Source organism: Schistocerca serialis, chromosome 7 (assembly GCF_023864345.2).
Source record: "Schistocerca serialis cubense isolate TAMUIC-IGC-003099 chromosome 7, iqSchSeri2.2, whole genome shotgun sequence".
Lineage (NCBI taxonomy): Eukaryota > Metazoa > Arthropoda > Insecta > Orthoptera > Acrididae > Schistocerca > Schistocerca serialis.
This window is the reverse complement of record NC_064644.1, coordinates 142,095,655-142,114,455: the sequence shown is the minus strand read 5'-3', so window position 1 is coordinate 142,114,455 and position 18,801 is coordinate 142,095,655. Positions and strand designations below refer to the sequence as shown.

The 18,801-nt window shown below is 38.9% G+C and overlaps 1 protein-coding gene across 3 annotated transcripts in view; it reads left to right on the top strand.

Moving 5' to 3' along the window:
• The window catches only part of LOC126412418 (zinc finger protein 836-like), a 167,449-nt gene that overhangs the window by 106,501 nt on the left and 42,147 nt on the right, over window positions 1-18,801 (top strand). For all 3 annotated transcript variants that reach the window (XM_050082008.1, XM_050082007.1, XM_050082006.1), the window contains one exon: window positions 2,237-2,400. In XM_050082008.1, coding sequence (XP_049937965.1) covers window positions 2,237-2,400 — 164 coding nt within the window. The remainder of the gene's footprint in view (window positions 1-2,236; window positions 2,401-18,801) is intronic.

Below are 18,801 nucleotides of genomic sequence, written 5' to 3'. Positions count from 1 at the left end.
TTGTAAGGAGGTTTTGGGCTGTTTTATATGATTTTTCAGTATTATGTTGGTAAGGGTTAAGGATTGGTGGAATCTGAACAGATGGAGGTCATTGTGGAAGGAAGAATGGCAGCCAAGATAGGTAATTTGATGGTAAGGCCATTTGGGGAGGATTCCATGAGCAAAGCAACAATACAGGAACAGTATGTGTGGCTGGGTTCTGGCTAGGGGTAAGGAAGCACTTCTGTATTGACGCAGATGGCAAGAGTAAGGGTCCATGGTGATGGATAAAATGCATAAAAATGTATAAATAACCTAGAAATATGTCCAAGAAAATTCACAGAATTACACCTAAATAACTGGGTAAAATCACGAAAAGGTCGAAATGGATGAAGTAAGTGGTAACAAGATGAAATCAGGAAGTAGGCCAATAGCAAAAGGTGAAAATCAGCCAACTGAAATTGGGATGAAGACACAATGGGTTCAGAGAAAAAATAAACAAAAAGATTGTAATGTGGGTTGCAGGTCTGTGGGTCGATAAGTGTGAAGAAGGGGAACGGCAGATGTGACTACATTAGGTGAAGTTACTAGGCGTGGACTGGAGTAGAGAGGAGGAGGAGTGGTTGTGGGGTGTGTAGCACAGAAAGGTATGGGAAATAACACAGGAAAATACGCGAGAGTGACACAGGAAGTGTGATCAATTTGAAGATTTAGGATTATTGATATCGATGAGAGGAATATGGGATGTGAGATGGTGTACCAACAATCAGCGCAGTCTTGTGGCCTTTTATAGGGCATAGCCGAAATGGTTGGTACAGTGTGGCCCATAAGCAGATCATGCAGTGTGGTTTGTAAGGCAACAAGAGAAACACAGGAAACAAGAGGAAGTAGGACAGATGCTGAGTACAGTAATGAATTAAAAAATAGTAACAAAGGAAAACAGCACTGGGTTGCGCGATGGAAGACAAGCCATCAGGCAACACCAGACAATGGAAACTAAAGGATGGACTTAACAATATTATGAAAAGGACAGCTGCTACTCACCATATAGCAGAGATGCTGTGACGTAGATAGGCACAACAAAAAGACTGTGAGAAAGTGAGCTTTCTGCCAACTAAGTCTTCATCGGAAATAGACAACACATGCACTCAAGCAAACACAACTCACACACACATGACCACAGTCTCTGGCTGCAACCACAAGTGAGTGATGGGAGAAGCAACGGGGTGGTGGGGGTAAGGAGGAGACTGGAATGGGGAGGGAGAGGGATAGCAGGGTAGGGATGGTGGACAGTAAAGTGCTGCTTGTGGAAACGTACAGGGATGAGGTGCAGAGAGGGTAGAGCAGCTAGGTGCGTCCAAAGGTTAGATGGTGACGGAGGGGCGGGGGGGGGGGGGGGGGGGGGGAGGGAGCAGAAAAGGAGAGAAGAAAGAAGACTGTGGGTGCACTGGTGGAATAGAGAGCTGTGTAACACTGGACTGGGAATGGAGAATGGTAAGAACAATGAAGAATGAAGGTTGAGGCCAGGAGGGTAATGGGAATGTAGGATGTATTGCAGAGAGAGTTCCCACTTGTGTTGTTCAGAAAAGCTGGTGTTGGTGGGAAGGACCCAGATGGCACTGGCTATGAAGCAGTCTTGAAATGGAGAATGTTGTGTTGGGCTGTGTACTCAGCTATAAGGTAGTCCAGCTGTTTCTTGTCCACAGTTTGTCAGTGGTGATTAACGCCAATAGAAAGCTTGTTGTTTGTCATGCCCACATAGAATGAATCACAGTGGTTGAAGCTTAGCTTGTAGATCACATGACTGGTTTCACAGTCATGTTTCACTTGTTTTATAATTACAGTCTGTCAGACAGTAATGATGGGTCAACTAGACTGACTATAGACACTGATAGCTGTATAATACCGCCATTCATCCCCCCCTTCCTCCTCCTATATAGAGAATGGTTGTTTTGCCTCATTCCATTTTTTGTTTTCCTCCCAGAATTTGTAGTGTCATGTTAATGTATGCAGATAGAACTGGTGCTGAAGGGAACATGGAAGTTTTATTGATTATAATGTCACATGTGCCTTTGCAATCAGCTTCAAAGGTAAAAATACAATAATTGGCATAACATATTGAGAAAAATTAATTTTAAAAAAGAAGTTTTTGTAATAACAGTAAAAAAAATAAAAATCCATTAATGATTTCATATTTTGCTAAGCAATTGACTTCTCCAGACAAGAGCAAAATTTACATACCTTTTTAATTCAACAGTGTGGCTTCACAACGTGTCGAGCTGCCTACCTGCAAGTTCATATTCGCACAGTTCATCTTGGCAACTACAATAGTCATGTGTGCCCCGTCTGTGATGCTCATGTTAAACAACGAAATGCATTTCTGGAACACATGCGTTCTCACACTGGTGATCGTCCTTTCAGGTGAGTAACACACAGTTAATTAGACAGTATAATTTTGAAAATAGTTACAGGATGGTGTATTTTTATTTCACCGTTAGTTTACTATCTATATAGAGGGAATCAAAAGGAACTCCATACATTTGAAGAAGCAGAAATTGTCATATTACCTTTGGTCTTTTTTTCATAAAGATTTTATGTTTATTATATGAAGTGCATAAAAAATTTAAAATATGATGAAGTTGGCTTTAAGTTGAGACATAGCCAGGAGAATTTTTCCCATGTTACATTTTTCCTTCTCCCATAAATAACCAAGGTTATTTTTCCCCCCATTACATGTATCTATTGGCTTATAACACTTTCATGAAAATCTCAAGACCTTATTTAAACTTAGTTTCACTTGAAGATATTTTTCAGGTTATCATTTTGATTGTTCTGTTTACATTGATGTTATTAGTTTACATGAGGGCAGTTATAATTTGAAAATATAATTATCTGATGTCAGTACAACAGTTCACAACACGCAAAACTCTATGAGCTGTCAGTACTACATTTGAGAAAGATGGCTCACACCAACAGAAAGTCAAGCAATCCCATTTTCCTGTAAAATACTTTGAATTGTTTGAAGTTGATTAACATACCTCCAGACTATTACCATTTTTCGTCACAGATTTTGCCATAACTATTGCTAGATTCAAAACTTTGAGTACCTACTTCTGTTACTTTAATGTCTGTGTACAAAATGACATATAGCACTCATTAATTAACTCACAAATTAATTATTTCATGTAAATTACCTTAATTTACAATACGATGCCCATAGATGTAAACAAAGGGATGTACATTATGGATGAAGAATTTTTTTAAATTTCTATCTAGCAACATTTTCTATAATCCAGTAGTACATTAGTTGTGGTAGTTTAACCAAAACAGTTAACTCCAGCGTCGGTGATTTTCAAAGCATAATGTAGTTTGATTTTCAAAGTGTAATGTAGTTTACAAAATAATGGTTTATATGTACTCACATTGTCCATCACCCAAAATTGGCAGTTTGCAGTTTGAAAGCTCAAAAGTAAGACCTGTGTTGAGTGCGCTCACATTGTTGACTGACACCACTACTGTGCTCATTCTGTACACAGAAATACATGCACTGATATCTGCAAAACTCAATAACACTACATAATGTTTAATAACTTTAGAGTGGATTCTGTATACCACACAAATGAACATTTTACCTAAACTCTGTTGTAATTAACAAGAACATGTGTGATATCGTTGTCATTGGAGTGAGCTATTATTGGACATGGTGATTCTCATTATGGACTGTCTTAACTGAAATACTACAGCATATTTTTCTTTGACAAGTTACTACAGGCTGGTGGTATATGGCTTTTTTCACCTAAATGTTAACTGTGCTTTGTGCCCAAAATATGATAATGAACTTCGCCATTTCATAATAGAGAAGCTGGTCATCATCACTAACAATTGAATTTTGCAAGAATAAATGAGTATTTTAGTGCCATTCAAATTTTAGTGCTATGTACTTTCATGAGCAAACACCATCCTCACTCATTTAGACTTTCAACATCTAGGCGACAAGTAGTTTGTGCTACAGAACAGAGACTACAGAAATCAGCTCGTTAATGCTATCAAGTAAAGACTGATTTGAATGTTTTGTTGATATGTTTGATTAGTGATATGTTATTTTTAATGTATATTTGATGGCGTTAGACAATGATGTGTCACAACTACGTCAAAATTCACTAATACCGTGTTAAAAAAATGTTGAGTGACTAGGGCCTCCTGTCGGGTAGACCGCTCGCCAGGTGCAAGTCTATCGATTTGACACCACTTTGGCGACTTGCACGTCGAACTGACACAGTTTTGTATTAGTACAAACAATGATGAAGAATTGGAACTGGAAGAATTATGCAATGTCTGAATCACTGATTGTAATACTGTGATACTAATAATAATAGTCTCACTTCTTGACTTGTGTGGCAACTCTAAATTCATTTTAATGCCTATGGTTGGATTGGATGAAAAGTGTTGGTTGGTTGACTACCACTTATTTGAACCAGAAGAGTTATTCACTATCTGAATTACACAATCTTTTAATCTATGAGTAAACATGGCAGACTCAGTTTCTAATTGGGTGGTTTCACTGTTAAGTATCTGTTTACATAGTTAGATAAACTGAATTGAAGTGGATGAAATAACTGTTGAGAATGGGACCTGTGTTGACATTACTGGTTTTTATTTAGAATTACGTAACCTGAGTGTTGTAGAGTCTTCCTAAAGCTCACAGCTTGTCAGTGAAGGAGAAGTATTTATCACAGCTCTCGAGCTTGCTGCATTTGACAACAGTGCTTTGAAGAGCAGGATTGGAATACAGTATGTGAACCACCTCCCCTATTCTCTTCTCTTCTCCTTGAGTTTTGTTTATTGTTATAGCCAACACAACTTTTATTGAGAATTGAAGTCATTTAAAATAAATGGGTAATTGGTTGTGATCATTGGTATACAGGCTATGACAGACATCTCCTGCTGCTGGATCTTTGAGGATAGTAGCTTCAAGGGCTGTATTTCACATAGTTTTACTCATTCTGCAAACAGGTGGGATTGCAATGTTTTGGGTGATGCAGAATCTTTGTTCAAAATTATACGGGGGAAGATCTGAGAATAATGCACAATAGTTTTATTACTAAAAAGTTTAGTAGGTAACAAAAAAATTATAAATAAACATACATCCTTTATCTACTTCTCTACATAGTCACCACATTCTCAACACATTTCTTCCATCATGGTACCAGTATGGCCTATTCATAGAAGTTTTTGTGGTTGGATTATAGCCATCTGTGGACTGCTGATTTCACTTCCACATCTGTCACAGAGAGTTGACTGATCAGGAATTTCTTCATGGGACAAAACAGATAAAAGTCCGATGGTGCAAAGTCCAGACTTCAGGGTGGATGCTGGAGCAGCTCCCACCCAGACTGGCGATTTTCTCATGAACAAGAGCCCTTGTGGTTGTCTGCAAGTTTTTTAGGCATGTAGCGAGCACTAACTTTATGAAATTCCAATGTGTCAGAAAAATCTTTACATTGCACCATAGGAAACATTCAATTTCTGTGATACATTGTCCGTGCCGGCTGTTCAAAATTGCTGCCTCAGTGGCTCCAACATTCTGCGGGGTTGCAGCTGTTGCCACTGGAGCATGGTGAGTCACTAAGGCTCACAGGGCGCTCTTGGAAGAATGTACACCATCTGGAGACATTACTACAGCCACCCTATACATACCAAGCATGTCCCTATGAATTTCACTTGGCTATACCATTTGGGCCACAAATATCAAATGACACTTCGCTGTTCTTAATAAGTTGATGACAATAATATGCACATCATGTTTGTTGTGTAGTTCAGGCTTGTTTCACTAGGGCTGCTCATGAAAACAAAATCATCAGATGCAAAGTTTTGTAAGAAAACGCCGGCCGAAGTGGCCGTGCGGTTAAAGGCGCTGCAGTCTGGAACCGCAAGACCGCTACGGTCGCAGGTTCGAATCCTGCCTCGGGCATGGATGTTTGTGATGTCCTTAGGTTAGTTAGGTTTAACTAGTTCTAAGTTCTAGGGGACTAATGACCTCAGCAGTTGAGTCCCATAGTGCTCAGAGCCATTTGAACCATTTTTTGTAAGAAAACAAAGTTTTTAAATGGAATCACAGTGCAATAAACACGTTTTTAAAGCTTATTTCTTGCTTCTGCACTAGAAGGATAATTAATGTGGCATTTTTTGTGGGTAATTTTTGTTCCTATTTAAACACATTTTTCTCAAACATTCTGATTCTTTTTCCTATTTCAGATTTTTAATTTTTAGTGTCAACCCTCTGTTAGTGCTAAAAAAAATACTCATTTTGAGTAACTCATTGGATATCCTGGATTTTTATCATAAGAAGGATGTAACTTCAGATTTTTTGGATGAAAAAGTGTCATTCACATTCATATTGATAATACAAAGATCAATACTAACATCAATAATATCAACATTAATATTAATATATAATACTGACATTAATAATATCAACATTAACATTAATGTTAATGATAACAATATAATTAAAGATAGGCACAATGACAATTTGTGTAAAATATTTTAGTTTTAACACGAAGTCCTTTTTCAAAAGAAGGAAACACACACGTTCACACAAGTATAGCTTACACGCAGGCATTGAGTTCTAACTGCAGTCAGGTCCCAGTGCCTGGAGACAGGGACCATGTGTGTGCAAGTCATGTGTTTGGCTTGTATGAATGTGTGTGTGTGTGTGTTTTCTACTTTGGAAAAGGGACTTTGTCCAAAAGCACAAATATTTTAGCAGTGTTTTTCATTGTGCCTGTCAACAGCTCAACACCTCTTCAACATGGTAACAATCCATCTTTCCCATACTGTTATTGTTTTATATGCATTATATAAATGATGTACTCTGCATATATTAATGAAGGATAGTAACCTTTAGATATGAAAGTTATCTACCTTGGTAGAGAAATGAATAATGAATACATCAATCAAGAATAATGAGTAGAGCGAGGGAGAGAGCCATCTTGCTGTAAAGCATGCACTGCACCTGGGTACTTGTCAAGGCAAACAGTTCATCTGCATTCATTCATACACTCAGGCAGTTTAAGTAGGTTCATTCATATGCACAATGCTGTGCAGTGAACATACGTTAGATGATAAAAAAACATACTTGGTATCACATGTTACTCTGCCTTTAGAAACTGCACAGGACATGCAGACAGATGACACAGGTATATCTGTAAGTGCAACGTGGTATACGTCCAGTGAGGGCACTTGCGCCAAGAACGAGACTAGCAACTTGAGCATCCATTGCAGGCCAAATGTAAGGGCAGCCATTTACCATCTCTGCCTCAGTTGCTGTATCCAGCTCTCCTTTACAAGTGGACTCTGCAGCACTGACTGTTAAGGTGTTTTGTGCTATGAATCCTGAACTCATGGTTTCCACCACCTTTTGCCTATATGGAACTTTACTACAAAATGTGTGTAATCTGGCTAAGTGGTATTTGGACTTTATTCTTCTACCGTCAAACAATCTCTGAATAATTTCTGTTGTGGCCCAGATAAATCTTTCACTAAGAACCTCTTTTCGCTTGGTTCATGGACTAAGTGACAATTTAAGTTGTTGGTACAGAAGTTAAAAGTTCAATAAATATTGTGATCTGAAGTAAGGGTTACAACATGTCTTTGTTGTAGGATTTACTAGTGGTTGGGCTGAGATAAGTAGTAACAAGTTGGTGCAGGGGACAGGTTTTACTATCTTAATTGACAAGGATGGTGTGTTTTACTATTCTTCCATAATCCTTGTTATACAGAAAATGATATGAATAACAAATAGTTTAAGGACTTTGATGTTAAGCTTATGTCTGTTGCTACTTACCAGCATACTATCAACTTTAAAGAAAATTTTCAGTTATGGCCTCATAACCATGAGCTAGTCAAACTGTACAATGACAGACCACACCAAACAGTAACACTTGGTAGATTAACATATTTGTCCATGTGAACGCGAGCACTTTCAGGAGCCCAGCGCACACAGTTGTGGCAATTTACAGTACTGTTCAGTTTGAGTTTCGCCTCGTCAGGTCAAATAATCATCACTGCAAATTGGTCATCCTTGTGAAGCATGCCTTCAAACCACTCACAGTAAGCCAGCCTTCAATCCGGGTCATCATTGTTCATAGCATGCAGCAATCTTGGCTTTCATGGGCATCCTCCTTCACAGATTTTTGACATGACATAGTAAAATGTTGCAATGCAGCAGTGCTGGGAGCTGGACTTGCTGATATTTTTTGTTGGCCAGATCTTTCATTATGCACATCCTGAATAGTACTGTCGGCTTTAAATTTATCATGTATATGATAAAATGTTGTACGTGTTGTTGGCTGAGTTCCGTATACATTACACTATTGGCATTGTACCTCCATCATGTTTTTGTACTTCCAGTACCACTTAAATATGGCCTTACGTTGCTCAGATGACAATATTACTTCATTCATTGCTGCACTGTCATCTGCTGGAAAGCGTATGCCAAGATCTATTGAGAAAACAATGGACTATGCTACCATGCAAAATTGCGATGATATGTCATTTTGTTCCAAAGATTGTCTACCTTTTCTGGACTCCTCTGTATTGGTAATCAGTTTTACAACTACTATTTGATTTACATGTTATTACTTATTTTCAGTTACAACTGACTATTGTGACATTTTAAAGTATGGTGGCAAGAAGTATATAAAGTTGCAGAAGTTTTGTATATATGTCAATATTTGTGGCTGAGGTCCAGTAATGACAATTGTGAAAATCTAAAGCAAACAACAAGTGGAGCTGTATTCACTTTCAGTTATGTACAATGATGTGCTGTCTAGTGGTAGGATTTCTTACTTCTGTTCCAAAGGTCCAGGGTCCTGGGTTTCATCCTAGCTAGTGCTTAGATTTTGAGCAAAAGCCATCAGCTTGTCATGGTTGAAGACTTACTAAAAAGAGGGTGGAATAGTAGACAGGTTCTGTGCACCCTCTTGTACGTGGAGAGGATGGGGACTGCCACCAGAATCAGCAAAGATCAGTCACAGGAAGATGCAGGATGTATTGGAAACCACTGCATTAAAGACACATAATGTATAGCCATAGGAAATGTAACATGCAATTGAAAAAGGTGTCATGAGGATCCATCCACTGGCAAAAAATCCCAGACAAGTCCCCCCTCTCCTCTTTTCAGATCCCTGGGAGAGAACTGTAAAGGGTAAGGTGACAATGATAAAAAAAAATTGGAAATCGATGAAAGGGTAACATTCAGTGAATTGTAGTGTAGAGTGGCAAATGTCTGAATGTAGTAGGGAAGCTACAATATCTGAAAGGGCAATGAAAAGGCTGAAATGTAAACGTTGTAGGGGTCAGTGACATGGAATAGAAATGAGGTAGGAATGTCTCTTCAGATGAATGTAGGTTAAAATCAGCAGTCTGTAAGGGTCATAATGGGAGTAGGATTTGTTATTCATCAGAAGATACGACAAAGAATGGGTGGCTACAAACAGTTCAGTCATAGGATTACCGTATCTACTCGAATCTAAACCGCACTTTTTTCCGGTTTTTGTAATCCAAAAAACCGCCTGCGGCTTAGAATCGAGTGCAAAGTAAGTGGAAGTTCAGAAAAATGTTGGTAGGTGCCGCCACAACAAACTTCTGCCGTCGAATATATGTAGCGCTATACAGGCATGCTTTGCAGGCACGAAGATAAATACTGGCGCCAAAACCTCTGCATCAGTAAATAAATTAAAAAAAGGTGGAAGGCGAGCATTTTCTCTCCCACGAGTTTCGACCACTGCATTTTTCATACATTATCCAACGTAGTAAATACAAATTCCGTATTGTTCATCTTCGAATGTAGCAGCATTTCAATGTACTACGAAAATCCGACTGGAAAGACTGGGATGTTTATAAATATGGCCAACTCCACGTTCTGAATTTCCAACCTGTGAGAAGAGATCGTTGCTAACAGGAATTTCATGAATTGTGAATCACATGCAGTATTCTCTGCACCATAAGAATAATACGAATATAAACATTTTGCCATGTATTCTTTCGTGTTTGCTGCTATCTCATTTAAATCCTGTCTGCCTAATAAACTACGAAACTAGAGTGAGACAACAACAAACGCGGAAGAATATACATATCATGTGATGTTTATATTCGTATTATTCTTATGCCTAATAGTGATACAGTCAGAAATGAAGCACGGCAATTGACTAGATTTTTAAATCTACGATGACTCTAATTTCTGTGCAGAATGTAATGTACTAAAGAGGCGTCTGCAAAGATTTTCGAACGGAGAAAAATTTTCGCCAAACTCTAGTTCAGAACATCTTCTATCATACGCAGTCTATTATTTGGTTCTTGTTGATCATTATCAAAGAAAGCAGCAGTGTAAGTAACAACAAATAGCAGTCTCTTGCCATTTGTTTCGCTAATGAGACGATTCCTCTTTTAAGCCATGGTAGCGCGCACAACAGCAAGCCATGCCACGAGCGGCAATGCATGACACAGTACAATAATACATTTTCAGCTTAGAGTGACGTAAACACCTATAACATAGAGAACGGCACTTATCAGATCAAAAAAAAAAATAAGCAATCAATTCAATCCAAATGAAGCACATGAAAAAGGAATGGTACCCGTATAAATACGGACGGAGCGCCTGACGCATAGCAATGCGTACCTGGTAAAGCTTAACTGCTAAGCTTACGACTCGAACCAAACTACTGTAGCTGTATTGTCATTCATTCGACCTAAATTGTGTCTCATATTACAATGGACCAACTGTGTTTCGATTTCGAGGTGTGGCCTAAAACTTTTCTCTCTCCCTTGAATTTCGAGTCTCAAATTTCAGGTGCGGCTTAGATTCGGGAAAATTTTTTTTCCCTTGATTTCAAGTCTCATTTTTCACGTGCGGCTTAGATTCGAGTGCGGCTTAGATTCGAGTAAATGTGGTATTTTCATCAGAATTTTAACCAAATCGTTGCCAACTACAGTTAGTGATATGAATATAATAGAGGGAAACATTCCATGTGGGAAAAATATCAAAGAAAATAATCAATTTTTGAAAATATAATCTAATTGGATAGATAAAAAAATTGACTTACAAGTGGCTGCAGGAAAACACACACAGAAAGATATTAAAGTTTGCAAGCTTTCAGAGCCAGTGGCTTCTTCTGGCAGAAGGATTGAGGGGAAGGAAGATTGGTGAAGGAAAAGGACTGATGAGATCTATGGAAAGGGGTAGAGTTTGGGAAAGCTTTCCAGAACCCCAGGTCCGGGGAGACTTATCAGGAAGGTTGAGGAGGAAAGACTGATTGTTGGAGACTGCACCGGACAAGATTTGAAAATGTGAGAGCTTAAAGGTGGAAGATAGGGTATTATGCAAAGACACTATGCCAAAACATTGTGCATGAGTTCATAAGAGCAGAAAGCTAAGTGCATTGCATGTCAATAGAGATTGGAGGGAGGTGGTAAAAATAGACAGGTCAGAAAATACAAGATATAGAAAACTAAAAGAGAGTGAAGGAAGGAGTAATTACTGTGAAGAAATGCTGAGACCAAAGAAATTAACGTAAATTAAGGCTAGACGGGTGTCGAGAACTGAGAACCTGTTGTAGTGCTAGTTCCCATCTGTATAGGTCTGAGAAACAGGTTGCCTAAGCCAGTACATCTTAACTGATAACTTGGTGGTAGACATGCCAATGTAAAAGGCCGAACAGTATTTTTATAGCAACTGGTACATGACATACGTCATTTCACAGATGGTTCTCCCTTTGCTAGTACATGTTTTGTTGGTTACGGGTTTGGTATAAATGGTGGTAGGAGGGTGCATAGAGCAAGCCTTAGAGCAGGGACAGTCACATGGGTAGGAGCTCCAGGGTAGGGAAATGTGTGCAGAAGGAACACTGATTCAGAAAAGGGTATTGCACAGATTGTGAGGGTGATAAAAAGCTATTCTAGGTGTGACAGGCAATATTTCAGGCAGAATGGATTTCATCAGAGCATGATTTTAGAAAGTAATAGCCTCATCGAAGAAGCTGATTAGTACATTGAAGACCAGGCTAATACTGAGTGACGAGTGGTATACTCCTAAGTTGCTTTTTGGATTGACCAGCTGTACCAGGATTGGACATGAAGGCCCGGGAAACCTGATTTTGAACTAGGCTGCTGGGGTAATTAGATCCGGTGGAAAATGAGGTGAGAATGGTGGTGTAGTGCTGTAAAGAGTCTACATATGAACAAATACATCTGCCTCGAATGCCAAGGCTTTATGGAAGGGAATGTTGGACATGGAAAGGATGGTAGCTCTCAGAATGTAAGTTATGTTGTTCATTAGCAGGTTTAATATGAACGGAAGTGTGTAGGTGACCTTCAGTGAGTATGAGATGAACTTCAAGGAAAGTGACTTGGGATTTGGAACAGGACCGTGCGAAATGTAATTGGGAAATTTATTTAGAGATTCCAAGAATTTTGAAAGGACAACCTCACCATGAGTCCATATGGAAAAGATATCAGTAATGTATCTAAACCAAACCAGAGGCTGAAGGCTTATGGATCCCAGTAAAGCTCCATACAAACAACCTATGAAAAGGTTGGCATAGGAAGGAGCCATCCTGATTCCTCTTCTTGTGCCTTTGATCTGTTTGTATGTATGCCCCTCAAAGATAAAGTAGTTGTTGGTAAGTATAAAGTTGATTAAGGAGAGCAGAAAGGGTGTCATAGGTATGGAATCAGGTGGGTGCTGACTGAGGAAATGACCAGCAGCAGACTGACCATGTACATGGACAATGTTTTGTATAGAGGGAGGTGGCATCAAAGGTGATGAGCAAGGTGTACGGTGTAAGTGAGACACACACAGATTTCAGATGATCTAGGAAATAGTTGGTGTCTTTAACATAGGAAGGAAGACTTTGTACTAGACCAGGGGCACAGCCCAGGGAACCAGGATGGCTCCTTCCTGTGCCAAATTTTTTTGGATCGATTGTAGAGGGCTTTCTTGGGATGCATAAGCCTTCAGCCCCTGGTTTGGTTTCAGTGCATTGGTGATCTTTGCCATATGAAGTCGTGGTGAGGCTGACCTTTCAAAATTCTGGGAATCTTGAAACACATGTTCCCATATAAATTTCACATGACCTTGTTCCAAATCCCATGCCACTTTACTTGATGTTGATTTCGTTCTCACCGAAGGTTAGCAACACACCTTCTGCTAACAGTAAACATACTAACAAACACGTTTTGACAGTTGCCATCCTTTCGATATCAAACATTACCTCCCATATAGCCATGTTAGTCAAGACAAATATATTTCTTCAGATGCAGTCTCTTTACAGCAACACACCACCAGTCTAACCTCAGTTTCCACTGGATGTAATTACCCTACCAGTCTAGTTTAAAAGCAGGTTTCCTGGGGCATCACATCCAATCCTGGTACTAATGATTGATCCAAAAAGTAACTTATGAGTACATCACTCAGTATTAGCCCGGTCTTGAATGTATTAATCAGCTACTTCCTAAAATCATGCCATGAAGTGAAGTCCATTCTGTCTGGCATATTGCCCACCACACCTAGAATAGCTTTTCATCACCCTTCCAACCCCCACAATATCATTCTCAGCTCCCATGCTCCTTCTGCACCCATCTCCCTGCCCTATAACTCCTACCTGTGTTACCATTCATGCTGTATGATGTGCCCTATGCATCTTCCTATCACTACCTATACAAACCTTGTAACTAGCAAAACACATACTATCAAAGGGAGAGCCATCTGTGAAATGACACAAGTCGTATACCAGCTGCTATGTAAACACTGTTTCACCTTTTACATCAGCATGACTACCCACAAGTTATCAGGGAGGATGAATGGAAATTGCATGATAATATTGTCTTGACTGTAGAAAAGAGAAAGGAGAAATCTCCTGAAGGTCTCTAATAAATTGTGCTTGTAACTAGTACTACAATGTTCAAAATTGACAAGAGGGGTGGCTTACTTAGAAAACGCCAGGAGATGCAGAAAGATACCAGCTGTATTACTTCATGGTGAGAAAGAAATTAAAAATTCGCATAATGAAATTTAAGTTGTGTCCTGCTGCAGGTTTAGACTGTGGTCTATTTTGTAATGTTGAAGACTATGCTGAAATTTAAAGAATCTTCAGGAAGAATCAGTGTACAAAGAAGTGCTGTATTGAAGTAATAAGGAGTGATTATGTGAGTTTTAATTTGCCTCAGGCCATAAATATGGTGATAATGAATATAATAGTAGTTAGTTCAATTGAAGGGTAATGGACTTACCTAAAAAGGGCAAGTTAAACAGACAAATATAGGCATAAGGAGGGTAGCTCCAAAGAAATTGTAGATAACAGAAGAGGGAATTTAATTGATAGGTGGAGAAGGAACTAGAAAAATGTTCAGGCAAAGACAGGAATACAGCAATATAAGCCACCTAAAAGTGAAATCACTAGAAAGTGCATGGAAATTAAAGGAAAATAGCTACAAGAAAATGTTAAGAAATCTAAAAGGAAATGATCCTTTGAAGGACAGAATAACTATATAGAAAATTGAGAATAACTTTTCAATAATTAAATAGCAAAGGCATCAATGTTAAGAGTGCAAAGGTAATTCCATTCTTAAACACAGAGGAGAGAGCACATAGATGGAGAGAGTTCATTGAGAGCATCTGCAAAGGAGAATCACTATCTGATGATGTGAGGGGAAACAAAATGGGTGTTAATTTGGGGGATGTAAGGACCCAGTAAGAGACTCAGAGCTTGACAGGTCATTGGAATATTTGCAATCAAACAATATTCCTTCAGAATTTATAGAAGCATCATGGGAAGTAGCAAGCAAATAGTTATATAGGGTAGTGTGTGGAATCTGTAAGGCAGAGACATTCCCTCAGACTTTGGGAAGAATATCACTCACAGATAGCAATAGCAGCTAAATGCGAGAAATATCACACCATAATCTTGATACCTCATGCATCCAAGTTGCTGACCAAAACTTAGGATTTGCCAACATATAAAATGCCTTTGCCAGTGCAAAATGTTCAAAATCTTAGAACAGGCAAAACAAGTAATGTTCAATATATTGAAGTACCAAGAACAATTTTAAAGATGGAGAACCAAGAGAGAAAGGTTTAGATTAAAAGGTCATAAGCTGGTATAATAAACTTTCTCCACAACTGTTCAAGTTGTGTACAGAAGAAGCAAGACAAGAAATGTTGCTGTTGATGTTTCTATTCTCTTTGAATCCAGAGAAGAAATAAAGAACCTATTGGATGGAATGAGCATCTACAGAACACAGAATATGGATGGAGTGTAAAACAAAGAAAGATGAAACTATTAAAAAGCAGCAGAGATGACCTTAGTAACAAATCTAAAATCAAAAGTGGTCAGCTCATAGTATATGAATGAAGAAATTCTGTTAACTTGGATGTAAAATAACACATCATAGACAAAGCAAAGAGGATGGAAGAAGCAGACTAGCAGAGGCCAAAAGACGTTTATGTATCAAAGTTAGGCTATAATTTAAGAAAGAAATGTGTGAGAATGTACAACTGGAGCATAGCGTTCTATGTAAATGAAATTTTGGCTGTGAGGAAATGGTAAAAGAAGAGAACCTAAGCATTCTAGACATGGTGTTACAGGAGGACACTAAAATGTTTGTGATCTGATAATGCAAGAAATGAGGAACTCTGCACAGAATCAACAAGGAAAGCAATATTTTTAAAACACTAACTATAAGAAGGGGCATGCTCCTGAGACGTGATAAGACATCAGGAGTTAACTTCCATTATAGTACTGGGATCTAAAGACAGCAAAAATTTTTGGGGCAAGACAGATATTGGAATACATGGGACAAATATTGAGGATATTGAGTTTAAATGGTACTCTTTAAAAACAAAGATGAGGTGACTTACCGAACAAAAACGCTGGCAGGTCGATAGACACACAAACAAACACAAACATACACACAAAATTCAAGCTTTCGCAACAAATTGTTGCCTCATCAGGGAAGAGGGAAGGAGAGGGGAAGACGAAAGGAAGTGGGTTTTAAAGGAGAGGGTAAGGAGTCATTCCAATCCCGGGAGCGGAAAGACTTACCTTAGGGGGAAAAAAGGACAGGTATACACTCGCACACACGCACATATCCATCCACACATACAGACACAAGCAGACATATTTAAAGACAAAGAGTCAAAGAGACTCTTTGTCTTTAAATATGTCTGCTTGTGTCTGTATGTGTGGATGGATATGTGCATGTGTGCGAGTGTATACCTGTCCTTTTTTCCCCCTAAGGTAAGTCTTTCCGCTCCCGGGATTGGAATGACTCCTTACCCTCTCCTTTAAAACCCACTTCCTTTCGTCTTCCCCTCTCCTTCCCTCTTCCCTGATGAGGCAACAATTTGTTGCGAAAGCTTGAATTTTGTGTGTATGTTTGTGTTTGTTTGTGTGTCTATCGACCTGCCAGCGTTTTTGTTCGGTAAGTCACCTCATCTTTGTTTTTATATATAATTTTTCCCACGTGGAATGTTTCCTTCCATTATATTAAATGGTACTCTGATAGAAAGAGATTGTTACTAGAGAGGAAATTGTGGTGGGCCTCATAAAATCAGTAAGATGATGTTTAGAAATAAAATATGTAGTCAACTTTTTTGCACGTAAAAGTGAAATGTTGTTGTTGTGGTCTTCAGTCCAGAGACTGCTTTGATGCAGCTCTCCATGCTCCTCTATCCTGCGCAAGCTTCTTCATCTCACAGTACCTACTGCAACCTACATCCTTCTGAATCTGTTTAGTGTATTCGTCTCTTGGTCGCCCTCTACGATTTTTACCCTCCACGTTGCCCTCCAATACTAAACTGGTGATCCCTTGATACCTCAGAATATGCCCTACCAACCGATCCCTTCTTCTAGTCAAGTTGTGCCACAAATTTCTCTTCTCTCCAATTCTGTTCAATACCTCCTTGTTAGTTATGTGCTCTACCCATGTAATCTTCAGCATTCTTCTGTAGCACCACATTTCGAAAGCTTGTATTCTCTTCTTGTCTAAACTATTTATCGTCCATGTTTCACATCCATACATGGCTACACTCCATACAAATACTTTCAGAAACGACTTCCTGACACTTAAATCTATTCTCAATGTTAACAAATTTCTCTTCTTCAGAAACACTTTCCTTGCCATTGCCAATCTACATTTTATATCCTCTCTACTTTGACCATCATCAGTTATTTTGCTCCCCAAATAGAAGAACTCCTTTACTACTTTAAGTGTCTCATTTCCTAATCTAATTCCCCCAGCATCACCTGGTTTAATTTGACTACATTCCATTATCCTTGTTTGCTTTTGGTGATGTTCATCTTATATCCTCCTTTCAACATATTGTCCATTCCGTTCATCTGCTCTTCCAGGTCCTTTGCTGTTTCCGACAGAATTACAGTGTCATTGGTGAACTTCAAAGTTTTTATTTCTTCTCCATGGATTTTAATACCTACTCTGAATTTTTCTTTTGTTTCCTTTACTGCTTGTTCAATATACCGATTGAATAACATCGGGGATGGGCTACAACCCTGTCTCACTCCCTTCCCAACAACTGCTTCCCTTTCATGCCCCTCGACTCTTATAACTGCCATCTGGTTTCTGTACAAATTGTAAATAGCCTTTCGCTCCCTGTATTTCACCCCTTCCACCTTCAGAATTTGAAAGAACATATTCCAATCAACATTGTCAAAAGCTTTCTCTATGTCTACAAATGCCAGAAATGTTGGTTTGCCTTTCCTTAATCTATTTTCTAAGATAAGTCATAGGATCAGTATTGCCTTGCGTGTTCCAACATTTCTACAGAATCCAAACTGATCTTCCCCAAGGTCAGGTCCTACCAGTTTTTCCATTCATCTGTAAAGAATTTGTGTTAGTATTTTGCCGCCATGGCTTATTAAACTGATAGTTCATATCTGTCAACACCTGCTTTCTTTGGGATTGAAATTATTATATTCTTCTTGATGTCTGTGGGTATTTCACCTGTCTCGTACATCTTGCTCACTAGATGGTAGAGTTTTGTTAGGCCTGGCTCTCCCAAGGCTGTCAGTAGTTCTAATGGAATGTTGGAATGTTGTCTACTCCTGGGGCATTATTTTGACTTAGGTCTTTCAGTGCTCTGTCAAACTCTTCACGCAGTATCATATGTCCTATTTCATCTTTATCTACATTCTCTTCCATTTCTATAATATTATCCTCAAGAACATCACCCTTGTATAGACCCCTCTATATACTCCTTCCACCTTTCTGCTTTCCCTTCTTTGCTTAGAACTTAGTTTCCATCTGAGCTCTTGATATTCATACAAGTGGTTCTCTTTTCTCCAAAGGTCTATTTAATTTTCCTATAGGCAGTATCTATCTTACCCCTAGTGATATGCACCTCTACATCCTTACATTTGTCCTGTAGTCATCCCTGCTTAGCCATTTTGCACTTCCTGTCGATCTCATTTTCGAGACGTTTGTATTCCTTTTTTCCTGCTTCATTTACTGCATTTTTATATGTTCTCCTTTCTTCAATTAAATTCAATATCTCTTCTGTTACCCAAGGATTTCTATTAGCCCTCGTCTTTTTACCTACTTGATCCTCTGCTACCTTCACTATTTCATCTCTCAAAGCCACCCATTCTTCTTCTACTGTATTTCTTTCCCCCATTCTTGTCAATCGTTCCCTAATGCCCTCCATGAAGCTCTCTACAGCTTCTGGTTCTTTCAGTTTATCCAGATCCCATCTTCTCAGATTCCACCTTTTTGCAGTTCATAACCAATAGAGTGTGTGTGGTTAGAGTC